Source organism: Equus przewalskii, chromosome 25 (assembly GCF_037783145.1).
Source record: "Equus przewalskii isolate Varuska chromosome 25, EquPr2, whole genome shotgun sequence".
In the NCBI taxonomy this organism is placed as follows: Eukaryota; Metazoa; Chordata; class Mammalia; order Perissodactyla; family Equidae; genus Equus; species Equus przewalskii.
In genome coordinates, this window is record NC_091855.1 from 17742606 (window position 1) to 17769188 (window position 26583).

The 26583-nt window shown below is 44.9% G+C and overlaps 1 protein-coding gene across 41 annotated transcripts in view; it reads left to right on the top strand.

Annotated features, from left to right (window-relative positions):
* The window catches only part of RGS6 (regulator of G protein signaling 6), a 529145-nt gene that overhangs the window by 425402 nt on the left and 77160 nt on the right, over positions 1 to 26583 (top strand). For 29 of the 41 annotated variants that reach the window (XR_011532871.1, XM_070593510.1, XM_070593542.1 and 26 more), the window contains 8 exons: positions 4664 to 4714; positions 8036 to 8142; positions 9379 to 9430; positions 15766 to 15830; positions 19335 to 19411; positions 22153 to 22234; positions 23844 to 23918; positions 25537 to 25635. Coding sequence is in view for 40 of the 41 variants with exons in the window: in XM_070593510.1 (XP_070449611.1) it covers positions 4664 to 4714; positions 8036 to 8142; positions 9379 to 9430; positions 15766 to 15830; positions 19335 to 19411; positions 22153 to 22234; positions 23844 to 23918; positions 25537 to 25635 (608 nt within the window). In the remaining variant the exon portion in view is untranslated. The remainder of the gene's footprint in view (positions 1 to 4663; positions 4715 to 8035; positions 8143 to 9378; positions 9431 to 15765; positions 15831 to 19334; positions 19412 to 22152; positions 22235 to 23843; positions 23919 to 25536; positions 25636 to 26583) is intronic. The other 12 variants (XM_070593511.1, XM_070593522.1, XM_070593529.1 and 9 more) reach the window with 1 other exon arrangement.

Below are 26583 nucleotides of genomic sequence, written 5' to 3' on the forward strand. Positions count from 1 at the left end.
GAACCCTTTTCTAATAAGGGTCTCCCCACCCCAGAAAAAGCTCTCCCTGGAATACTGGAAGATCTGACCAGCTTCCTCGAACCCAGTTTGTATTGATCCATAGTTAATACAATTTAGGAAGCACCAGGAGGAGATCACTGGTGCTCACTCGACCCAAGTAGATGGGTAAGCAAACATAAGGGAGGGGGCAGGCAGTCACCCTTGGTCCAGGCCTATGGTGAACAGCCCTACTGGAGTCTACGAAAGGCCACTCTGAGGCTCTGGGGCCAAGCAGGTGGCCAGAGAGACTGACTAATTTGAGGCCCATGAGTGAGCCTCCCACTCTGCTCCTCAGGAAAATCCTGCCTTCATTCCTCTCTGCCCTTTCCCTGGGGGACAGAAAATGCCCAAGGCCTGCGCCCAGCAGGAGGCCATTCAAAGTTCCCACACCCTCTCCACTCTGCATCTGCAGCCCCGATTCCCCGTACTCTGCACTTTAGTCTCAGAGGCCAATTCTTCCCTCTCTGCTCTTTAAAACACAGTCTTTTTCTCAGTGCAAAAGCGACATATTAATGTTCTATGAACTCCAGATAATAAGGAAATGTAAAGAATAGTGATCTCCCATAATTTAACCCTCCCCTCTCCCCAAGATAACCTAAAGTTAATGGTTTAAATAGACTTCCAGAACTTTTCTTCTCCGTATCTGTATATATCTAATTAATAGAATACAGATATAAATATATATTTTCTATTGTAAAAATGCCATTTGACAATAGACACTGCTCTCAAGATGCGTTTTCATTTAATACAGTAGGTTTTCAATAAATATCTATTGTATGGATGAGCCATTATTTATTCAACTTCACCGGAGAACTTTTGAGTTGTGTCCATACACCCTTCCAATAAGCATAATTATACAGAGAGAAGATGTAAATGAAATACACACAACGCATATGGAAACGTACAGCATTCCTGCATATAATGAGTATGTCCTGAAATGTACTAACTAAACCACACATATTGGTGAATTGTCAGGTGGCCTCTGGTGTATTTCATGGATATCCCTGGATATATGCTGATAAATTACCCTCAAAAAGAAAACTCCAGGGGCCAGCCTGTGGCCGAGTGATTAAGTTCGTGTGCTCTGCTTCAGTGGCCCAGGGTTTCGCTGGTTCAGATCCTGGGCACAGACATGGCACCGCTCATCAGGCCGTGCTGAGGCGGTGTCCCACATGCCACAACTAGAAGGACCTGCAACTAGAATATACAGCTATGTACTGGGGGGCTTTGGGGAGAAGAAGAAGAAGAAGAAAAAAGAAAGATTGGCAACAGATGTTAGCTCAGGTGCCAATCTTTAAAAGAAAAAAAGAAAACTTGAGTCAAGTGTTTTAGGACCTGTGGGACTAAAGAGTGGCTATCCTGCGTGTGTTCCTAAAGTTTTTTATTGGCCTTAAGTCCTTGGCGGGGTACTTGACTGAGATAAGAACCAGAATCCAGTAGCGGTAACAAAGCGCAACATTTAATTTTAAATAGAACAAAAAAATAATCTACTTCAAATTCTTTTTAGAATAGGAAGGAAAGAAAGATTGGGGAGAGAGGAAAGAAAGAAAAAAGAGAAAAGAGAAGAATAAAAATGCTTTCTCCTGATGGTTGTTTGGACTATTCTTGACTCATTCTACAGTGTAATAATTGTAGGTCTTTTAAAGGACATCATAATATAACAGATTTCCGTTCCTTACTTATTCCTGAGGCAGAACACGCAATGCACAAGGCGAGGCTGGCCCCTCCTGAATCAGTCCGAGGAAGCCTAAAATACCCCCCGCCCGTGAGAATGTGCACAGCCCCCAGGCATTGCTGTGTTTGCTCAAGTCCACCAAGGAGTGCCCGTAGCCAGTAAGGGATGGTGGTGGCGTGGATGCCGCGAAGATTGATGGCAGTGGCCCAGGACAGCCAGGGGCAGCATCTCGGTCCTCGCTGGGGCCTGAGGACAGTCACACCAGTCCCTAGACGAGACAGTGACTCATGGTGGCTGCACCAGGGACAGGAAACCCAAGTCTTTGGTCCCCACGGTGCCAGGGGAAAAGGAAAGGGGCTTTTGTCGCTTTCCCTTCTTTACCAAAAAAAGTGCTTAAATGTAAGCCTCCAGCTCTGTGAATGCAGACCGGGGCCTGGTGGACTGGGGAGAACAATTAGGCCAGACACTGAGTGCATAAAGCCAAAAGCGGGTAGAAACTCAGACAATGGTGCCCAAGGCTAGGGTGGGGTGGAGGGGGGGAGCGGATATGATAGCCAGGAAGGAGTTTCAATGTGAATGAATACTAATTAGTGACATGGATATTAATGATGACAGTAATTAACAGGGGAAAGGAAGGGCTGTCATTGTCCCAGGGTGAGTAATCAATCTTGGCAGGTGATAAATAATGGTTCAGCAAGCTCAGCAGAAAGATAATCCGCCTGCCCGGGGGAGAGCTGTTGCTGATGCTGGAAACCTCGCTGTTTCTAGGCAACCTACAAAAAAGGACTATTTTTCTTTTGAGGGAAAAACAGGTTAGAGTCTCTCCCCCCACCCTCAATTTGGGATTACAGTTCTTATTTGATTTCTGCTTTGTTCTTCATTTCCTAGGACAAATGTTGAACTTGTATAATTTGAAGGAAATGGACACACACACACAAACACACACAGACATACCCTTCCTTTCTCTCAAAGAATATGAATGAATAAGAGTGTTTTTGATCCAAAGTTTAGCTCTTAGATGCCATCCGGGAGCGAGAGTAGGGAAAAGCTTAGAAGTCTTGCTTTTGAGGTTGAAATGCAGGGGACTTGCAGGGCCAAGTCAGTGAAGGCCGGTCCTTGGGGGAGCATGGAGAGAGTAGGATGGGGCATCAGCTGTGCAGGGTTCATTCACCTTCCAGAAAGCCAGAGAGAAGAAAATATCTAGGCACTCAGGCCTGTACTGGTCTCACTTCTGGCCACCAAGCAAATTTCTGAGGAAATTTACTTGTGGGAAAAGAGGAACATTCGTTAACCCCCTCTGCGGACTCTCCAATCTGTTCACTGGGAATCTATCCCAAAAGAGCTTCTGACAGACTCTCGCCCTCACACCACGCCTCAGACCCATGACAAGACTCAGATACCTAGAAATGTTGCCCTTCTCGGGCTGTTTGCCACCAAACATTCCATCCGGAGGTAACAAAGCTGCCTTTGAGGGTCTGCACTGGTTTAAAGTGAGATTTTTGGGTGACAGAGGTAGGTTGACCAGAAGTTCAGGACCTTCTGGAAAATTGGACTTCTCTGCTCCCATGTGGACTGTGCTGCCCTGAAAACGTTGGTTCTAGGTGCCACACTGTGAAAGGGAGGCAAACGAAAAAGAACATGTTCAGAGAATTGTCACCAAAATGGTGAGGGACTCCAGGTCATGTCACGAGAGGAAATAGCTGAGGGATCCAAGCGTGTTTCACCTGGAGTGGTGACAACTCAAGGAGGACATTGATAATATATGAGACTGCCCAGATATTTGAAGGACTGTCTCACAGAGTGAGTGGTCTAGGTTTGTTTTTCAATCATCAGAGGGCAAAACTAAGACCAACAAGAGGAAGCTGGAGAAGAGCAAATTTCTGTTCAGAGAAATCGAAGATGATTCAACCAGGACAGGCTGGCTGTGGGGGAGTTTGTGAGCTCCCAGGTACTAGAGTTTTTCTAAGTGGAGATTACAGCACCTCTTGTCCGGGGTGTCATGGATGGGGCTCGTGTGTTGACTAGGGTTGAAGTAGATAAGCTTTAAAAGCCCCTTCTGACTCTTAAGATTTTATATTATTTAAAGTAATACTAGATGCCAAAATAGATAATGCTCATATTTCTGGGGCTTAACATGACAGTTTATTTTTCAATCAGTTCAGAGCCCAAAATAGGCATGAATTTTCCTGGTAGTTTGGGAGCCCAGGCTCTTTCCACATTGTGGCTCTGCCCTCCCCTAGGCCCTTGGAGTCCTCTCCATTTAGCCAGCAGATGAAGAATGACAAGACGTCAAGGTATGGAGGGTCACATGGGAATTTCTATGGTCGGGGTCTGGAAGTGGCATATATCATTTCCACCCACATTCCTTTGTCAGAACTCAGTCCACACCCAACTGCAGGAGAGTCTGGAAATGTAATCTAGCTGTAGCCCAGGGCATGAAGGAAAGAGGTTTTGGTGAACACACAGAACTTTCTCCCATAGACACAGGGGTACTTTCATTCAGGATAGACCCAGGCCAGAAAATATTAGAGATTCTTTTTCAGGAACCTGTGAGGTCAACTGTGGTGGTCAGGCCTTGTCAGTAAGGACAGGGAGCTGAGGAGGCCTTGTCCCTCATGAAATGGTCCAGGGGCCAGGATGATAAAACTCCACCTAGCCTGTCATCAAAATCCGTATTCTCAGTAAGTCCCCTCCAGATGCTCCTTAGAAATGTGGACACAAGATCATCTTAAGTCATCAGAAGTGGATGTTTTCTGGAAAAGAGAAGGAGTATGACTATGGAAGCATACCAATGGATGGGAAGGGTTAGTTAGGATGGAAAATCATCAATAGTATCCAGCTCTCCAGGTGCGTGTTAATTGAAATTAGGAGTCTCTGGTGAACATGTTTCTTCTGCCACAGGGTTAAACACCAATGAGATCTTCAGTTGAAATTGCTTTATCATTGCAGGTACTGACATTGTGCAGTGGCTTATGAAGAACCTTTCCATCGAGGACCCAGGTACTTGAGCCTTGACCCTGACTTTATCCCCCAGGGTTTTATTAAACAACCATAACCAAGTTCCAAACTAGATTATCTTACCCTCCAGAGAACTGGGCTTACACATGTGAATTCCGAGATGTGGAATCACTCTATTTACAAATAAAACTAATTTATTTTCTCCACTGAATATCTATCTTTAAATTTAAATCACCTTTTGAGGAAAGGAGGACCTATTAGAATGCCAAAGAGGCGAATACCATAACCTGTGAAATGAGATGAATTCTCGTTAGCCACAGCAATTAAAGATAAGTTGTAGCCCTGAACAGTCTTCCACAGCCAGCTCTCAACATTAGATTGCCTGGTCCACGATTAAGATGTTTAATTATTTGCTAAGATTCCTTCTGTTTTTCTGCTTCTGCAAGAAGTGAAGGAATGATTTTTTTTTTCAACTTGAATTGTGCATTTCAATTAGGAAAACCTTACCAGAAAAGCAACAACAAAACCCTGGCCAATAAAACAGTCTCCAAATCTGTCCTCCCACCAGAAAATAAATAGTAAAATTTGTTTTCATAGCGTAATTAGAAAATAGCTCCAGAAAAATGAAAATTCTAGATAAGTAAAGTTTATTATTCTTGGGTTGTTAGTGAATATTTTTCTGAATTTGTTATATACTTCCTGTCTTAACTGAGTATTCTTGATGCCTAAAGGTCATGTTTATAAATATCTGTTAATGTATTTGAATGTTCTTGGGGATTAGACCTATTTGCCTCTAGTTAAATGGCCTCCAATTGCTATGGTTTTTAAATATTTTTTCCAAGGGCCCTTTCTAGGTGTCTGACCTTCAGTGGAGTCCTTCCTGGGCTTGGTATATCAGCTCAGGCATTCTGGTATTTTATCTAATGCCCCTGATATACTATTGACCATGAAAAAATGCAATTTACATAGAGTTCAATTAAATATAGTTGCCAGAAATCTGAGTGCCGGAAAAGCAGGTCATTAACGGAAGTGACACTAGCCTTTTTTACCATCATGTCAATGGCCACTCTCATGACTAGTGAAAATTCTTAATTCTAGTCAAGTTGTCAATCCACAGGGGAAAACTCTCAGTGCTAAACCCTTTAAGGAAAGAACCCAAATCAACTACCCTACGTGTTTCCCATATGCAGGCTGGGCTTCTGATTGTCCCCTGGTAGACGCTAGGCTGAATAAGTCTCTGCTAGTTTAGTTACATTTATTTGGCGTTAATGTTTCTTCCGATTATGATGATAACTAAGGAACACCTTTCTGGATGGTGGTCTTTTCCCTTCCAAGAGCCCTGTTTTCTTCACCCTTCTGAAATAACCATTGTATTTCTGATGTCTATTTTGTTTTTATCGTTAGTAGCAGCAATAGTATTGTGAGAACCCTGATCCAGCTAATGGTGGAGAATAGGCTCAGGAATCCTCTGACCCTGGTACGAGAAGCTTCTGTGAGAGGTCCCGAATGATAAGGGTCATGTCTGTGAAGCTGTGTTATGCTCTGATGCCATTGGGAGAAAACTGAGGTGCTGGGACCTGCTCGGGCTTCTCAGAAGTCATTGAGCAGGAGGCATTAAGAACAATTCACCAGCTGGGAATAAGAGGCAGAAATGAGGCAAACCAAGGCCCTGGGAAGCCAGGCCTGTCCAACATCTGCCCCTCCCTCCCTTGTTTCTTCCCAGCTGCCACATTTCTAAGCAGGAGCCTTTTTAAGAACAAAGTGGAAGAGTTGGGTCTTTAAAGGTGAGTAAGAGGTTGCCAGATAGAGAGAGGGAAAGACGAGAGAAGAGGGAAAAGCCTTCCATGCAGCAAACACGTACACAGAGGAGAGTTGCTGAAAGGGGTTTGGTAGCCTCACATGCCTAAGTGAGGGAGCAAGAGGTTGATGCGATAAGCAGAGACTTGACCTTATAGAACCGAACATGCCTCCCTAAGGAGTCCAACCTTTCTGCTGAGGTCACCAAAGAATCAATGCAGGGAGTTTAGGCAGGAAGGTAACATGGTCACATTTGTAAAAGATCGCCCTGATGGAGGATGGTTGAGAGTGAAGCCAAGTGAGGAGGAAGAAGAGAGTTGTCAGGAGCCTTTTTAAGAACAAAGTGGAAGAGTTCTAGCTCCAAGGTTGGTGACATGCAAGTTGCCTTCTTCCTGGATTTTGTTTTTCCTTCCCTGGGAAAGGAGCAGTTGCAGGTGATGAAACCTCTTTTTTTCTGGACCCATGATTCTTGAGGCATAGAAACTTTAGAAAGCAAACCGGTCATCACTAAGCAAGTGAAATATGGCTCCATTCACTCCGATCCACCAGTTACAAGTGTTCGTCTCTACTGAAGAAGGCTAGGTGGTTCTAAATAAGCAAAACATCCGGATGATATACAACCTCTTGAAAACTTTGCAAGTAAAGCCAGAACAAGTTGCTTTAAAAAATTCAGAGCTTATGAAATCAGTAATTCCTAGAGATTCCCTGAGCATGTCAATAATTTCCACGTCCAAAAATTAGTTTTTACCAATAAGAGTACTTTTCTATTTGTGAAAGATTATCATGCGTGGTAGAACCATTTAGATTTGTTATTTTTCCTTACCTCTGCTCAGAATAAATATAAATTCTTAACTATTGATGTGAATCTGTTTATAGCTGGTGCCAAGTAAAACAACAGATTGGTTGCGGCAAAAATATAAATATTTCTATCAGGTTGGCCTCCCTGTGCCACTGCCCCTGCATTGCCCTTCCTCCAATTTTCTGAGGAAGTGAGGTTTCATTCTATGTGACTAAGAGAAGTGAAATGCCCTCCTCACTGGTGGCACTGTCCCATCAGGGAGTGCATTGTGGGTCCAAAGTCTCTACGGGCGGTGAGGCTGTGTGCTCATAGCTGGGGACGATGAGAAATGGTGGAACTAGAAGTCTGCATCAGGGCTGCCAGCACCTCTTGGGCACGTCCCCTGCCCCAGACACTGCTAAGCCCTTTATAGGAATATCTCACTCCATTAGCGACAGTTTTATCTACACCAAAGTTCATGCTCTTAACCGTGAAGCCAGACTTTCTTCTGGAAGTCTTGAGGGGGTGGGGTTAAGCAATGTCAGTTTCTCAGAGCTGGGATCCAGAGGAGTCCCAGACGTGTGGCGGCCCTTCCCAACCGTTGACGTCTCCCCCGAGCCCAGTGCGGTCATATCACAGTTATCCATCAGTCAGCCAATCATGCACTTATCTGGGGTGATGCCCGCTGTCTTCCCGTTGCCTGTCTGCTCTCTCTGCTTACACTGCAGCTGAGTAGCCCTGCATTCTGCAGCCTCCTGATCACTTCTCTCTTGTGCCCTGTCCTGCAGTTGAAGCAATACACGTGGGGAGCCTTATCGCTGCCCAGGGCTACGTCTTTCCCATCTCAGACCACGTTCTCACCGTGAAGGATGATGGCACCTTTTATCGTTTTCAGGTAGGCCTGCGGCTCCCCCTCCTCCAGAACCATTTCTTCTCATCATCATCTGAGCTCAGATTAGAACTACCTAAAACAACGGAGGGTGTTTAAGGGAGCAGCCTTCCTCTGGGTTATTTGTTGCTCCACCCACATGATGGTAAAAAGCCCTCATGAAGAACCTACTATTTGCGGGCCCTTTACACATATTTACTCATTTGTTCTGAAGAACAAAATTTAGGGGATAAATATCACCCATTTGACAGATGAGAAAACTGAGGTGCTCAGAGAATTAATGTGGCTCTTAGTAAATCTAGGAGGCAGTGCTGGTTTGAACCTGGGTCAGCCTGATAGCAAAGTCCTTGATCCTTCTTCTGGATCCTAGTGTGAAGTGTCTGTTCACTGCCTACTCACCCTTCCCACCCATTTCCACCCCTTGTCTCAGATTCTGTCCTAGCGGGAATTGGGGCAGAGGATCAGGGGTTGTGTCCAGGTCAAAACCAAAGGCTTTGGGAGGGGAGTTCTTCAGACGGGGTTGAAGGCTGTCTTAGTTGGCTCCAGCTGCCAGAACAGAATACCATAGTGGGGGACTTAAACAACCTTAAACAAGGGAAGTTTATCTCTCTCAGCTCTGGAGGCTGGAAGTCCAAGATCAAGGCGCCAGCAGGGTTCAGTTTGTGGGGAGAGCCCTCATGCTGCCTTCCAGACAGGTGCTCTTCACTGTGTCCTCACACGGTGGAGAAAGAGAGAGAGAGAGAGAGAGAGAGAGAGAGAGAGCGCTCTGGTGTTCCTATTATAAGGACACTGTCCTATCGGATCAGAGCCCCACCTTTATGACTTCATTTAACCTTAACTACTTTCTTACTCCAAATCCTGCCACACTGGGGGTTGGGGCTTCAACCTATGAATTTTAGGGGGACACACTTCAGTCCATAACAAAGGGATAAAGGAACTGGGGGCTTATAAACCATGCCGATCTGACTAATGTATTTGACTTCTCTTGTCTCGGGATAGGAATTTTTCACCCTACAAACTGCGTTCTCATTTTTGCCTTTATCTTGCTTACCTTGGGTTTTGTCTCTCAACACTAGATTAAAATGTCAACTGGGCCCAGCTGCATTAAGAACAGGAGAGAGTTGGGTGTGGTGCCAGCATGAAGGGGGTGGGGTGGAGCCTGCCATAGGGAGGGGTCCTCACTGAGGGCAGGGGAGGGCAAGTGCTGGCGTCTTGAGTCCTGACACCTGTGCTCTTTTGCAGGCCCCGTACTTCTGGCCTTCGAACTGCTGGGAGCCTGAAAACACCGACTATGGTGAGCAGTGAAGCCACGGCCCACACTGGGTGTTACTCCTGAGAGTGCGGAAGACAAATGCTTCATGGCTGGGTGACTGCTGTGCATGAGGAGGAGGGATTTTTACCCTGTTTAGTCCTTTCTCATATTGTTGGCATGTAATAAACTCCCTGCTCCACATACTGTAGAAAGGCAGAGCACACTGCAAGATGCAGACATTGGAAGGAAATGGGGTAAGGGAAGAAAATTCTATCAAGGGTGGCCAATATGCTCATTCTGTGGGGCCATGGAGAACTAGGATTCCACAGCAACACTCCAGGACAGTGGCTGTTGACTGTTCGTTCCTGGGGCAGGGTTTCAGGGAGGGCTGGATCAAGGGGCCACCTTCCCCTGTCCTTTCTATTCTCATAGACTTATTAAAACTTATTAATTACTCATTGGTGTTTTTGATATTGGAAGTTAGGGAAAAGGGAGACAGACCAGGGAGGGAGATATACAGAAGTTATCCTGGACTAGGAAAATAAAAAGACGGTGAATTTGGCAGCTGGGTAAGCAGGGAGTGACCTCTATCCAGGCACGGATCTGTTAGACTCTTGCCATATACTCTCTGTGGAGACTGTTTAATATTTCTGTATGCCAACCCCCTAGAGGAGCTATATTGTGCCTATACTTCAGATGAGACCCAGAGAGCCCACATCCTCACACTTATCACACTGTCTCCTATGTGTCTGGATGCCCAGTCTATTGTAAGCTCCATGAGGGCAGGGCCTGGTCCACTTCGTTCATTCTCATATCCCTCAGTGCATAGTGCATTTCCGAGGCACAGTTGGTGTCCAGTAAATATTTGCTGACAGTTCTGGTTCTTCGTTAAAGGTGATTAGCAGATGCTCAGTAGAGGCAGCAGAATTTGAACTCAGATCTGAGTGTCTTCAAGACCCGTGCCCTTTTTAGGGTCCTATGCATGGTATCATCACAGCGGCCCATGCCCCATTGCACAGTGTCCTCGTCACTGACTTAGCTGCTGGGGTGGTCCACACAGCTCTCCTTGGGCCTTGAGTACTCGGTGAGACACGCAGCTTCTCCCTGGGCTCTTTGCAGGATTGTTTGCCCAGGAAGGCGGAGGTAGCTGCAGTGGAGGGAGGAAGGTGATGGGCGGGGCAGGGGGAGGGGGCGGTGTTCTGAGCATCCTGTCCCAGAGAGCTGTGTAATAAGCTACACCCTCTGGATCACGTGTTTGGGGGGGGGGGGGGTGAAAACCTGCAACTGGGAGCAGTCCTGAGGATGGAATGCAGACAAGTCACTGCCTAATAAGGCTCCTGTTGGTCTGTTTCCCCGTCTGGAGGGCAGGGCCCTCTGTCTCATCAGCTGTTTGCAGGCACCACTGTAGGTCCCCCTGGAATGGTGCTGTGCCCTAGGTGATGTGATAAGTGGATCCAGTGAGGCTTCCGGCTCAGAACAGGAGCTGTGCTTGGCTGTTCATAAAACAAGCGCTCCCGGGGCTGAAATACTGCTTGTGAAAATCCAACTCGGAATTTGAATAATTGTAGCTCAGTTCCATGCAGCAGCCGTGTGCCCTTGTGAATGTAAAAACCAGTATTTTTCCAGGCAGTGGAGCGGGTGGGAGGAAGATGGGACCAGATAACTGGGCCCAAGTAAGTTTAAAATATTACTTGAATATAAACCCATAAAGCTTAGGCTATCTTACACTGCATGCAACAGGGCGTTATTTCCTTGTCTCTACAAGTTTTCTCCATTTCACAATTTTAGTTGTGCAGCATGAACAGGGATAGAAATAATTTCTATCGGGCTCTCATTAAAGCAAAATTATTTTGAATTCCTCTGCCTCCATTTTGGCAAATCAGGTGGAGAGGTCAAGATGCGGGATGCAGAAGTACTCATCAGCATTTCCAAAGCAATTTAATCAGGAAATCAGGAAGGGTTTACCAAGAAAAAATTCAGCACAGTGGCCCCAGGACTGACTAGCTCCACCAGCTGTGTGATCTTGGCAAGTTACTTAACCTTTCTGTGCCTGAGGAACCTCATATTAAAAGCAGGATAATAATAGTACTTTTATCTCCTATTGTTGTTTTGTTAGGATTAAATGAAATGCATGTAAGGTTTGGTGTGTGGCACCTAGTAGGGAGTCAATAAAAAGCATGATGGTGGTTGGTATCATCGCCCCTGTGGTGCTGGTCAGTATTATTACTGCTAGGGTGCTTGGTATTATTAGTACTGTGATGGCCCTCCTCCCAAAAAGGATGTAAAACTGAAGGTAAGAATTCAGAATAGGTATGACTTGGATTGAGGAAGAACCAGAAACTTGCATTCATTCAACAAACCTTTACTGCTCGCCTACTCTGTGTCAATTCCTATGTCACAGATTTGAATAAGTCACAGTCTTGCCCTCCAAGCATGCCAGGCTGGGGGAGGCAGTGTGATAGGGGGAAGAAGGACTGGTGAGGAGTCTGACCTGCGTAGTCAAAGGTTTTCAGTTGATGAAGAATGATTGAGAAGGTTGAATAGTTTGGGAGAGGCAGGTTTATCAAAAGGCCTTGGGAGTTGAGGAGAGGTGTTTTAGAGTCTGCAGTTTCAGGGAGCCACTGAGGGTCCTCACTGGCGGGAAATGACCCGGAAAAGTTTCCTCATCTATCAAATGAGGATAATAACAGAACCCCCCCTCATAGGGTTACTGCAAGGCCTGCGTAAGTGAACATCGGGAAAGTACCTAGAATGATGCGTGACAGTCAGTGAGCTCCGTGAAGTGGTAGCTGCTATTATGGTCATTCTCCGGCTCCTAAGACAGTGCTTGGCACCTAGGAGGCACTCAGTACCTTTTTAAATGGGTAAATGAATGACTAATGAATGAGTAAATGGAGAAACGAATGTCATCGTGGAAAGAGCTCTGAACTAGACCTCAGCTCTAATTCCACCTCCAGCACTAACGGGCCCGTGGGTGAATCCCTGCACCTCTCCTGGCTTTCCGTTTTCCTAACTGTCATAAGGAGTCTGAACTTGATGGTCACCAAGGTACCTTCCAAGGCTAAAATTCTGTTGTTCTAAAAAATAATTAGACAGTATGAGGAAAATAGAGAAGTGAGTGATTTATATGTTCCCTAGTTTGGCAGATTGAGGTAAATATGATGTCACTAGTAAAAACAGAAAATTTGGAAAAAGAGTCAGTTTTTCAAGTACATTGAAAAAGGGTAAGTTCAATTTTTTTAATGTTTAATTACAAAGGTAGCACATGAATCCATTCACCTTATAAATTTTTTAATGTGCTCTATTTTTGTCATGGTGAGATGTGGCGAGCTTGAGATAGCCGTGGGTCATCTAAGTGAGATGCCAGTGAGGTGGGAATGCCAGGTGTGAGGGCAAGAAGACAAAGATTTCCTTTTTTTTTTTTTGAGGAAGGCTAGCTCTGAGCTAACATATGCTGCCAATCCTCCTCTTTTTGCTGAGGAAGACTGGCTCTGAGCTAACATCTGTTCCCATCTGCCTCTACTTTATATGTGGGACACCTACCACAGCATGGCTTGCCAAGTGGTGCCATGTCCACACCCAGGGTCCAAACCAGCGAACCCCAGGCCGCCGTAGCGGAATGTGCACACTTAACTGCTGCACCACTGGGCTGGCCCCGTGGCAAAGATTTTTCAATGAGAAATTAAATATCCAAGAAAAACCAACATCTAAGCTTAAAGCAAGTTCCCCAGATGCCCTGTTATAGGACTGGCTGTCATTGCCAGAGGCCATTAGATTGGTTTGATGTTAAAGCAAGTATCGTTGAAGGCACCATGGTATGCAGAGAAGCCCAGGGAAGGTCTGTGCCAAGAAGAAGTTCCATTCAGCAGCTACAGCCTACCTCCGTCGTTGTGGGGAACAGACTCCCTAGTGTGTGACGTTGGCCACAGGCGAAGTGGGGTGAAAGCGTGCGACCGTGTAACTCATGGTCGTCAGGAGTGGCACCAGCTTTTCATTCTGTGTGTAGTACTTGACTTCACAACCTAGCTCATCCATTTTGGCTCAGATGGGTTGGAAATTTCTTGGGATGATTCCCCCTGAATAAAGCCCACAGTCCAAATCTAGGATAGACTTTTCCGAGTTGTACATTTGGCCAACACAAAACCCTGTCTGTGGCAGCATCGTCAAAGGGCTGGCACCTCGGCTGACTTGCACTGCTCCTGGGTCATCGAGACCCGGCCTGCTGGGGCTGGTGACACGCCAGACTTCCTGCTTCAGGTTGTCCCCAGTTCCACAAGCTGCCTAACTAATGATCCAAGAGACGCAGAACGTCCCCTGTAATAGAGCAGACACCCCTTTATCAGGCATAATGGGGAGCTGTAGCTGCTCAGTTCATTGGAAAAGCTGGTAAGGAAAGAATCATGAAAACGTGATACATACATACCTTATCACTTCATATTCATCTAAGATGCACAAAGGAACATTCGTTTGGCAGCCTTTTAAGGTAGGACCACAGATTCTCTTGGATTAGGGGTCCCAATAATTTAAGTTTCTTTCTTAAATAAACCACACTCAAAATAAACCATCCAGTTTTGGTATCTTTAAAGTGCACCAAGAATTTTAAAGCACTTTTTTTTTGTGTGACGTTTTTTTTTGGATGGGAAAGAGTCACCCTGAGCTAACATCTGTTGCCAATCTTCCTCTCTCTTTTTTTTTTTCTCCCCTCCCCAAAGCCCCAGTACATAGTTGTATGTTCTAGTTGTAGGTTCTTCTAGGTCTTCTCTGTGAGCCACCACCACAGCGTGGCAACTGACAGACGGGTGGTATGGTTCCATGCCCGGGAACCAAAACCAGGCCACCAAAGCAGAGTGAGCTGGAATTTAACCACTAGGCCATCAGGCCAGCTCTAAAAACACTTTTGAAGCAACCTATATGTTGATCACTCCTAGATTTTTATTATTTTTTCCCATTTTTTCAATTATCTCGCCTGTACCAAATTCGTCAGCAATTATCTTAGCCAACTCTCCTTTATCAAGTTGTTCCAAACCATTCAACTGGGTCTTCATAGAAGCAACTCTCTTTTTACACATTAATTTCATCAGTATATATAATATTTAGTGAACTTAACATTATTAAAATAGCAGGTATGCCTGACATAAGCAGATTTGAGGACAATCCCAACTGACTCTCGTCTACATACAACTCGACTGGTGAGAGCAGAAGTGTGGGCACACCAGAGTGGGCTGCTAGCTGCGAGGTTCCACCATGTTGTAGGCTGCCGTCAGTAAATTTTTCAGACCACACAGAAGAGGTTGGTTACTCCAGCAAGGAGCTGACTAGTTCTCCTATTATAATGAAGTTGTCAAACAACAGGTCAGCTACAGGTCCTCTCTGACCTTCCCTCCTGGGCATTCTATTGTTCGTTCATACCATTCATCTATTGTTTTCCCTGGATCGTTCTACTTGGCACTGGAGAAGGAAGGAGATACTGAAGAAGCAGAGGTAGGGAGAGGAAGGGTGAAGGCCATGTCTGAGGAAGACTGCCTGGCAACTGAGGGCAAGGACCCTTCCTTAGCTTGGGAAGAGAGACCTCAATTGTCTTCCCTTTCTGCTGTCTATTCACTGCACCTGGCAGGTCAGGCCCTGGTGCTAGGTGCAGGGGTTCAAGCTGAGTAGGACACAGCCTCTGCCTTTGAAGAGCCTTCAGCCTAGAGCAGGAGACAGTTTAGTAAACCCACAATTACAGCGCACTGGAATTAGGGTCCATGGTTAAGGATGGGTAGATGCAACACCGAGCTATCTGGAACACTGAGCTGGGTCTTTAAAGGTGAGTAAGAGGTTGCCAGATAGAGAGAGGGAAAGACGAGAGAAGAGGGAAAAGCCTTCCATGCAGCAAACACGTACACAGAGGAGAGTTGCTGAAAGGGGTTTGGTAGCCTCACATGCCTAAGTGAGGGAGCAAGAGGTTGATGCGATAAGCAGAGACTTGACCTTATAGAACCGAACATGCCTCCCTAAGGAGTCCAACCTTTCTGCTGAGGTCACCAAAGAATCAATGCAGGGAGTTTAGGCAGGAAGGTAACATGGTCACATTTGTAAAAGATCGCCCTGATGGAGGATGGTTGAGAGTGAAGCCAAGTGAGGAGGAAGAAGAGAGTTGTCAGGATTGGAAGATGCGGTCCTCATCTGATCCTCACCTGCAGAAAGATTCCGAGAGGTCAGGTGTCATGGCACCCACATAGAAACATTCTTCACAGCATAGTGCTGGATACATAGCAAGGGCTGGCTTGCTGGCTGGCTGACTGGATGGACAGATGGATGGACAGATGGATGGATGGATTTGTGATTCCACTACACTGCTGGTTTTGTATGTGTTGTAATTTCTCTTCTTCCCTCAGCCATCTATCTCTGTAAGAGGACAATGCAGAATAAAGCAAGGCTGGAATTGGCAGATTATGAAGCAGTAAGTATGGTTATTTTCCAGGATAGGCATGGGAAGAGAGTAAAAACATATCTGCAGCTCTGGTTCAGCTTGTGTTTTTCCTTTTTTCCCTCCTCAACCCCTTTCAGACAGTGGAAAGGAAGTCTCTTCTATTTCCCCTCCTTTGTTCTCAGCTCCCCTTACCATCACAATAAAATTGCCTCTTTATAGAAAGAACTCTCAAAACTCAGTGAAAACAAACAACTCAACTTAAAAATGGGCAAAGGACTTGAAAAAACACTTCACCAAAGAGGACATAAGGATGACAAATAAGCTCATGAAAAGATGTTCAACATCATTAGCCATTAGAGAAATACAGATTAAACCCATGGCAGGATAGCACTACACACCTGCTAGAATGACTAAGACAACAAGTACTGATAATGCCAAGTGGGAATGCAAAATCATACAGCACTCTGGAAAATGGTTTGGCAATTTCTTATGAAGTTAAATGTATATTTACCATATAACCAAGCATCCCACTCCTACATACATACCCTAGAGAAATCAGAAGTGATGTTCATACAAAAACTTGTTCATAGCAGCTTTATCTGTGATAACCAAAAGCTGGAAACAACCTAAGTACACTTTAACAGGTGAATGATTGAATAAATCCTGGTACATCCATACAGTGGAATACTACTCTGCAGTGAAAAGGAACAAGCTATTGTTAATACACACAACCACTTGGATGAGTATCAGAGATATTATGTTGAGTGAAAGAAGCCTGTCTCAAAAGATTACAAACTGTGTAGTTCCACTTATATGACAGTCTGATAAATACAAAATTATCATGAGGGAAAACAGATCAGTGATTGCCAGGAGCTGTGAGTGGGGGTAGGATGCAGCTATAAAGAGATGGCACAGGGAGTTTTTTGGGAGTGATGGAAATATCCTGTATCTTAATTTTGGTGGTGGTTACATGAATTTAATCAATACAGTGTGAAAATTTGTAGAACCATACACCAAAAGGGAAAAAAGGGCAAATTTACTATGATAACTTTCTAAATTTACTATATAACAATTTTTTAAATTGCGTCTTTATGCCCAACTCCCCTGTGTGTGGCAGTAATGCAGAATCTAAGGACAAATTCAATCCAGAAAATAAGATAAGATGCGTGTCATGTGAAGTAGATACTTTCCCAGCTTGCCTCCTTCTCCACCTTCTTTCACAAGATGTGATTCCTTGGAAGAATTGCAGGCCCCTCCACACTCATATCCATTCCTATTAAACAGAGCCAAGGCACGGAGAACTTGGAGACTCACAGATAATTTTTGAAATATTTTTAATTTTTGGTTGCAGAATCTTTATCCCAAACCCAACTTTATATGGGTCACGGAGAATCTGGGAAATTGGCCAAATGTTCACGTACCCTCCAGCGGAGGTGCTGCTGAGACATGAAGTGGCTGAAGGGCCAGAAGGAGGGGCAACGTGAGAGGCAGTGCCGATCCATCCCCAGATCATCCAGCATTAACAGCGCCTTCAGATCCACCCACTTCCCACATGCCCCTCGCTCTTTTGCTGCCTCAGTTTCTAAAACAAGCGTGCGGCCCGACTCCATCAGACCTTGTCAGTCTTGGGGACCTGTGCCCAAGCCAATCAACCCTGCTGAGCCACCGCTCCCCATTGATCCCACTGGCATCACAGGACCCGTGAATGGGGGAAACAGTAGTGGAGGCTGCAGTGCAGGGGTCTACCCAGAGCCTGAGACCTGGCTAAAGTTTGCTTATCAGTGGGAGCTATTAGACAGAAATGTTTTGGAACGTTATGATGTCCCCAAGCAAACCCTGGCACAGCTGTTCTGTGGCTCTGAGCATCCTGGGCACCCAGTCCCTGCCACCTCTGCCCTCATGCGCCCACAGTCACTCCTCTTTCAGAAGACTGCTGTCTTACTCTTTGTGCCCCCGGTGCAAAGCACTTTAACTTTGACATGACTATATCACTTCCCAACACGACCTATGGGAAAGGCCCAGACTGCGGCAGCATGTGGGCCCTCCACCCTGTGTCTCCCTTTCCCATATTTCCCGTGTTTCAGTAAAGGTCCCAAACAGAAACAAGACAGCATCAACTCCTCATGTATTTTATTCAGTTTTCTATTCTCTTGCCGTATAATGTTCTGCTCGGGTATTTGTAAAGATTATAGCATTAAGGTATTCCTTCAGGTTGACATTCTACCTAAAAGTGGTTAGAAACTAAAAAAGCGTTTTGTTTTCAAAATTTGGTAATTTTTAAAAATTTTTCTGACTATGTATTCTCTGTGTCAAAACAAAAATTCAAACAGCAAAGAAAGGAGAGAAAATAACCTGCAATCCTTCTGCCCTAAAATTTTTTTCTGTACCTACATTTTGTTCTTTACAAAAAAGCTTGACTCCTACCATAAACGTTCTTGTATAAGCTGCTTCTTTTCCCCATCATGTACTGCAAGTTTGTTGGGAATCTTTTCAGGTCAGTAATAATAATCTACGTTATCGTTTTTAGTGGCTGCATAGTATTCCGCAGTATGACTGTGTCATAATTTATATCACTACTCCCCAGTTGATTGACAGTCAGGCACTAGCAGCTTTGCTTCCTATGAACAGTGGAAGAATCAAAGGCCAGTCTTTTTGAGGTACCTGTACACCAAGTCTTGGTGATAACTGAGTTTACGTGTGGTGATCTTCAACTGCAGCTCCTTTTACATTAATAATCCACTGATGAGGGTAATCAATTAGGGTTGGCATGAGCTCTATGAAAATACAAAGCATAAGGTGGGCTCTGGCCTTGCGTTCCATCAGAATTAGATGGATCACTGGGGGCCCTGTCAAACACCCCTCCTCACTGTCCAGCTGTGCCGCTAGGTCAGTCTGTAGACTTAGAGGAAAGACTTCTCCCCTCTTCCTCTAAAGGCAAACCTGGATGCCTTTGCTTTCTCTCTGTTTTTGGGTTTTCCATTCATGAACATCACAAACATAGACAGTCCATTTTTCCTTCCATTTTTGAGTCCAGACTTTCAAAGTCATTAATGTCAGGTCCTCTTGGTTCTCCTTTCCTGCCATCTTCCAGGCCCCCTGCTTGCTGGAACATGTGTCTTGAGACATCCATTCTTGGTTTTGCTTGGAGATGTCCAACAGGTTGCAAAGAACCCCTTGTCCTTTCCTAAATCCTGCATGAATAGCCACAAACCATTCTCTCTATCTTCAGAGATATGCCTTTATGACAAGTGCTGTGTGAGTTGCATTCTTGTAAAACACACAAGAAGAGAGGAATCAGGCGAACCACAGACACTTCAGACTTAATGGGTGTGTAAATGAATATTAATAGTTTTGCTCTGTACAGCGGGGTCCAGTGCAAGGTCAAATTGAGTTCATGTACAGTGGACTCAAAGTGGGCCCCTGCTATTTTGTAGGGAGTAACCAAAATAGATGGCTGCTTTGTAATAAGCATAGATGTCGATGTGTGAACTTACAATGATTAATGCCTTCTCGTTGATTTTCATTTCTCATTAGGAAAACTTAGCAAGACTCCAGAGGGCCTTTGCAAGGAAGTGGGAGTTCATCTTTATGCAAGCAGAAGCACAAGTAAAGTAGGTGAACTTAATAGAGATCCTTACAAAGAGAAAAAGTCTCTCTGGAATTTGGAGGTGGTATGAAAATGGGATTGGCAATGTAGGATTTCCCTCTATGGCTGGCCACCTGCGGTTAGTCACTCTAATCTCTCCTGAGAGCAACTGAGCAGAAATTAAGGTCAGGATGGTTATGTTTCGTCTTCGTAACCAGTGGCACTCTAAAATAATTTCAGAAGTGTGTGCTCCAGCAGGCAACTGAGTTCCTCCCATATGTAGAACTCTGGTTATAAGAAAATGTATCTAATCCCCAAAGAGATTTTCAATTATTCTTCTGTGCACAGAGGCTGAAAAACATCAGACTCACTTTTCCTATAGGTCTGGAGATTTCGTCTTCGTAGGAAGTCATGTTGGAGTTTTAGGGAGGCCAACAAGTAACCCCTCCCCCAACTCCCCCCCAGGAGAGGGGTTCTGAACCAGTCAAAAATAAGGCACAGAAGTCAGACATTTAGAGTCCAAAATGTCAGATTATTACTGATTAACTGATAAAAACTAGATTATAGAGGGGCTGGCCCCGTGGCCGAGTGGTTACGTTTGCGCGCTCCGCTGCAGGCGGCCCAGTGTTTCGTCGGTTCGAATCCTGGGCGCGGACATGGCACTGCTCGTCAGCCCACGCTGAGGCAGCGTCCCACATGCCACAACTAGAGGAACCCACAACGAAGAATACACAACTATGTACCGGGGGGCTTTGGGGAGAAAAAGGAAAAAATAAAATCTTAAAAAAAAAAAAAAAAACTAGATTATAGGGCATGACTTTGGATCTGTGGCACAGATCTTTACCGTGGGATTAAACTCGCCCATCCTGAGCAGAGCTGGATATCTGCAGCCCCAGACCCCCAACGAGGGCGGAGTTGACCAACGAGGGCGGAGTTGACCCTATAAGCCTATGCGTGCAGAGAGCAGACGTCCTGCAAAGAGGCTGGCCCGGATGGGCCCAGAAAGGACCGACCTTAACTTTCTCAATTTTTTCATCAAATCTGCCCATTAGTTAAGTCACTCTTGCTCCTCTGGAGGATAAGAGATGAAAGGAAGAGAAAAGTTGGAGTGTTTTTCCCATATTTTTCCATCCCAGGCAGTATAATGGAGATTCCTTCGTCTCTAAGGAAACATGAGAAGTGGGCAATAAATGTCTCCCAGCCCCCAAATGTGATTGCCAACCAGATCCTTTTAATTCTGGGAAGTGGAATTGCTCAGGTCGGGTTCTTTCTTGTTCTTTTCAGCTATGGTCTCTGGTTTAGTCAAGAGGGTTAACAGAAGAAACAGGACAGAGGAGGCGATGGGAAAGGGATGCTGAGCTGGAGGAAGGCGTATACCTTTTCTCTGGGCACCACTTGCCCCTGAGCAGACCCCGTAGGTCTTCAAGGGGTGTCCCCTTTGCAATCTCTGGGCAGAGTGGCAGCCCGTCGCCTGGGGCTGGGTCTCGGCCATGTGGTTGAGCATTGATCACAGGTGTGGTGTGGTCGGCAATGGCCTGAGGTCACTGGGTCCAGTGGTTTGCAAGTTGCCTTTGCTCTCACCCTCCCTCTGCAGTCTGCTTTCCACCAGCCATGATTCCAGCCACCCACTGACCACCCCGGTGCTCCCAGCAGCCCCCAGGGGAGGTGGGCACCAGGTGCTGAGCTGCACCAGGAGGAGCCCTGGCCCCTGAGGGAAGGAGAAAGTGGGAGGATGGATGAGTGGGTGAGAAGGAGGCAGAATGGAGCTCGTGTACTCAGAAGCCAAAGCAGAGAGGAGCACTAATTAGTCCTTTCAGGATCACACAACATCTCATGTTTTAAAAGGAGGGAAATTATCGCTTTGTACATATATGGTATTTCTCGGTTAACTTTTTTGATTTACTCTGTGATTACATTATAATTTTGGGCTGTTTAAGTACACAGTAATTATCACAAAAATCATGGGGTCATTGTGGGTTTATTTCAGTCCAGTAAACTAAGGCGCTCCCAAGAGAGCCAAGAACCAGGGGTTACACGGCAAGTAATCTGAGTTACTTTTTACTTAGAGAGATAATATGAAGTAATACAGGCTTTTTTTTTTTAAGCCTCTTATCTATGCTCCTGATCAGAACAGAAAAAATCTGTGTTTGTCACCTGTAGTTTTCCTCTTCCTATTTGTGCCTCCCTCAGCTGAGGCCAGTGATATTTGCCTTCTGGGTGTTTTCACATGCTAGGGCTATTACTCTGCTTTTAGAAAGCCAGATGGTTTAAGTGACTTTTAAAACACGTAATCGCAGGATTTTGGAGACATTTCTACTCACTCTGAATCTAAAGTAAACTTTCAAATTTGAAGATGAAACCCTGCACGCCTGTGGTTATATTCTTTCCTATAATTTGACTATGCAGTGTCTACTTTGATGGGGGGTATGTCAGTGGATAATTCAGTTCTTAATCATCTAGATCTTCATTATTCAAATGGATAGTTGCATTCTTCTTCTCTCCTTAAGTCCACCATGTTCATTACATATAGTCAATAATTTGCAATGTAGCTTAAAACAACTTCTTTTACCGTGTGTGGACTTTTTGAGGTTTCCTTGAGGGAATTGTCCACCCATATTTTACATCTCTGCAGAGATCAGGGACCACACAGGTGCCAATAGCCCTGTGTGTGCTAAGCTCCTAGAAACGGGAGCAGAGAGCTGGCACACGGGTCAGGAGGAAAAACAGAACACAAAAGCCTCTGAGTTCCTTTCTTTACTCTTTCAGAATTGATCGGAAAAAGGACAAGACAGAAAGGAAAATTCTGGATAGCCAAGAACGGGCTTTTTGGGATGTCCACAGGCCAGTGGTGAGAAAGCTCTCCTTGGTTCTCTGGGTTTTTTTATTTTGCCGTTTTCTTTGCTTGAAAGAAAAGACTGTCTTTAGCCACTAGGTGTCTCATTCTTAAGAAAATTGGTTTTGTCATTCACTCATATAATCTCAGTAGATTTTCCAAAACCTATGTCAGTTTCATCTTTCAAAAATTATCCATCCATGAAAATATGGAATTGGAAATGGGAGAACCATGGGAATTCCCAGAAGTTTACATTCCTCAAATTCCTCTCCATTTCTACTGTTGTTCAACTCTAAATCTTAGAATATTCTCTTTCAAATGTGGCCGATTCTCATTATTCATGGTAGTTATGTTCTACAAAGGTGCCACAAACACTGAATTAGTGAATGCTGAACCATTATCCTGGGAGAAATACAGGGTCATCTTCCTGTGAGCCCTTGGTCATGATATTTTCATTAACTGATCAATACATAACCTTGTTTAAAGTGTGTTTCTATTCAAAGACACTGTATTTAGTATATATTGTTGATTCACTGACATTGAACTCACAGCCAGTAGCACTATGGTTCATGCCTAAATGACGCTCACCTGCCACACCTATTTTCTCCATAGGGAACATCTCAGCCTTCTTGCACTTCGGAACTAGCCCGCACTTTAGCACTATGCTCAGAGGCCATTATAAACAGCAAAATCACCAACAGAAAAACACAAAAATGTTGAAAACACGGCACTAAATAGACCGTGAAAAGGCCACGTGTTTAAGTATGAGATGAAACAAGAAGGCAGAGCACCGCTTTGTTCAACCTCAGCTGGGAATATGCACATCGCGCAACTCAAAATTTTTGCTGCTCTGTGCATGTCCGTGAATGCACTCCAAGTATTGATTCTGGGGGTTATAAATAAACTTTAGCAAGGAGGCGAATTCACAAATACAAAATCTGCGAATAATGAGGTTTGACTGTATTTCTAATTTTATATTATTAAAGCAAATCTTGCATTTCCCCCATGAAGTGAAACTAAAATGAATGAACTATTTCAGCCTTCCTAAAAAGTAATTAAAAAGAAAACCGGGGCTGGCTTGGTGGCAGGGTGGTTAAGTTCACATGCTCTGCTTCAGGGGTCCAGGGTTCATAGGTTCAGATCCTGGGTGTGGACCTAGCACTGCTTGTCAAGCCATGCTGTGGCAGCATTCCACATAAAATAGAGGAAGATTGGCACAGGTGTTAGCTCAGAGACAATCTTCCCCCCCCCCCCAAAATAATTCCCCCTCCTGATGTTGGAGTGTTTTTAGGTGATTAGGTGTGTGAAATAACAGAGGCTGTGGCTAAAGTGACCTTGCCACTTTGAACAATGTTTGCTCTTATAAACTGTACACTGTACCCTCTACTTATCATCCTTAGATGGTATGGGGTAAGCCTTTATATTTCATATGAGAACTCTGTGGAGGAACCCGTATTGAAGATGAAACATTTTTGTAAAAAGAAATTGTAAATAGCAAAATGGAGATAACCATGCATTATCTGTAATGAGAAAGATAAAGATTGGTACTGATGGTGTCACTTGGACCAAATGGGAAGCTGTGATTTTCACTTAGTAATTCATATGATGATTTTTTTTTTCTCAGCCAGGCTGTGTGAACACAACAGAAATGGATATCAGAAAATGTCGACGATTGAAGAATCCACAAAAGGTTAAAAAGGTTTGCTAGTTTAGCCGAATTCAAGAATCTTGATGCAAATAGCCCTTCTGTTTCTGGTACTATTCAAGCAATAATTTGGTGTTTGAGATTCTACCCCATTTTGTCCTTTGAAACCACTTCATTCTATAAATAATTGTGGAGTGGCGGGTGTGTGCTTGGTCCTGTTCTTGCTGCTGTGGGACAGTGGCTGATCCTCACAGAGCCTACAGCCTGGTGGGGATGAAACAAGCCAGCAGGCAGGAGAACCTGGGGGCTGCATCTGGGAAGCACAGGATGGTTCAGCAGTGCCAAGAGGGGGCGCCAGACTGGGGGCTTCCCAAGCAGGCTCAAGAGTGCTGAGGTCTGAAGGGTAAGCAGTAGTTGCTCTGGGGAGGCAGCAGAGAGGAAAGGGAACTGAAGGAACGAAAAGCAGGGAAATCCCACAGGTGAAGGCGAGCTGGGTGCTTGGAAACAGTGAAAGCCTTTTAGCACAGCCAGGTCATCCAGGCTCAAATCACCACCTTGCCCAACTGGGAATGAGCCAGCGATCATTTACGTTTTCACTAGACTAGAAGGCGCAGTGGCCATGGCATACTCAAGGGCACCACGCTCAGACTGCCCCACAATCAGTGCATCCCACCCTCACAATGGCACCGAGGACCGTATTGTAGGAGAACATGTCTGTCCTCCATAATATTAATTTCAAAAAGTTAGAAATGTGTCCCAAACATCCCTCTTTCCTGTAATGACCAATCCTTTCATCCTCTCTCTCTCATATATGGATGTGAGACATGACATCTATCAACTTCTTGAATCTACTCATGTGTTTTGTTTTTCACCGAGATAACAATGCCCACAGTATTATACTTTATAATGTTAGTCTTAAAATGTCCTCATTTAATCTTTAAGGCCTCCTAATTCTAATATTCTAGAATTTTGTGGAATCCACGTCTACTCTACCTGAGGTCTTCTTGATTTGATAGATTTCAGCTCTACATTGCATACCCTTCAGTGTTTTGCTTCTTTGCCAAAGCAAAGATTGTCTTTAATCTGTCTCTAACACAGGCGACAGCTTAAAAAGTAGCCATAGCTGGGGCTGGCCCCGTGGCGTAATGGTTGAGTTCATGTGCTCCACTTCAGCAGCCCAGGGTTCACGGGTTCAGATCCCAGGCACAGACCTATGCACCACTCATCCAGCCATGCCGTGGCAGCATCCCACATATAAAATAGAAGAAGATTGCCACAGATTTTAGTTCAGTGACAATCTTCTTCAAGCGAAATGAGGAAGATTGGAAACAGATGTTAGCTCAGGGCCAATCTTCCTCACCAAAAAAAAAGGGAGCCATAGCTACTATCTCTGCAGCTAGCCTACGTACCATATTTGGAGAAACGCTAATATATAAGATTATTTCAGCTCAAGAAAAGGAAGGATTCTCCAACAGTGGTAACCCAAAGATGGATGAGCTGCCTCAAGAGGCAGTATTCTCATGGTTGAAGAAATTCAAGCAGAGGCTGAAACACATTGTCAGGTTGTCATAGAGGGGATTGGAAGCATTGGATGAGTGCTTGAACTAGCTGAGCCCTAGGGCCCCCTTCAACTCCTAGGGTGCATGATTCGATATTCTTGCTTCTTCTCCAGTCAGTATACGGAGTGACTGAAGAGTCCCAGTCGCAGAGCCCCGTGCACATCCCCAGCCAGCCAATCAGGAAAACTACAAAAGAGGACATCCGGAAACAGGTGAATGAAGCGACTCCTGCACTCCCAGGAGGCGACGTGGCCAGTTTGAAAACCTTTGAGTGTTTACCTCTGAAGTCTGAGTGAGCTTTGAGTTCCTGGAAACCACAGTGGAACCCAGCTGTGGGTGGCTTGAACCTCTGAGTGCTGTGTGTGAACAACCCACAGAAGCTTGAGAGGAAAAATTCTCTACCAGGTCCCTCCAGCCAGTTATTAGAGAAGGACGTAAATGGGTTTTCGAGTGGACAGGGTGACTGCTGTAGTGGGGTTTCCCACAGAAGGCTGGAGGAGGGAGGCACTCATGCCAACAGCTTCTTAAAACTGTAATGTGCTTCCAGAGTAAGCCAGCTCAGGGCCATCGGCTTTATTGTTGTGATTCAAAGGAAAGTTTAAGAATAAAGAAAGCCCCACTCCCAATGGCATTTTGGCATTATTTGGTTCAATGTTATCTTCCTTCATGATGGAGAGTTAACTTGTCAACCAGGTCCGCAGGCAATGGCCAATGATATTCCTCCCTTCTGGGGTTCATTGGTAATGAAGAAACTTTAGGGTCTACTCTTTACATTGTGCTTTACTGGCTTCTGGGAGAGGAACCCAAAAGAGTAAACCGTTAGGTGCCTGCCCTTGACAAGTTTATTATTAGGTGGGGAAGAGGAAACAGATGTATGTAAAATAACTGTTTGATGATTCTAGTCACGTACGCCCAGCAGTTGGGTGCGATGGAGGTGTGAAAGGTGTGTAGAGGAAGGTCACTGGAGATTAGTCAAACTGGATATTTATGGTGTGTGTATTACCTGTCCATGCCGTTGCTGAGCTTTGTAGAATGTCTACTATCTTTAAGTTTGCAACTAGTTTTGGGAATCAAGACTTCATCTCTCACACAGTACAGGAGACTAGGTGACATACGCTAAATTGCAGAGTATGATTCTTAAGTGGGGTAGGGATTTCCAA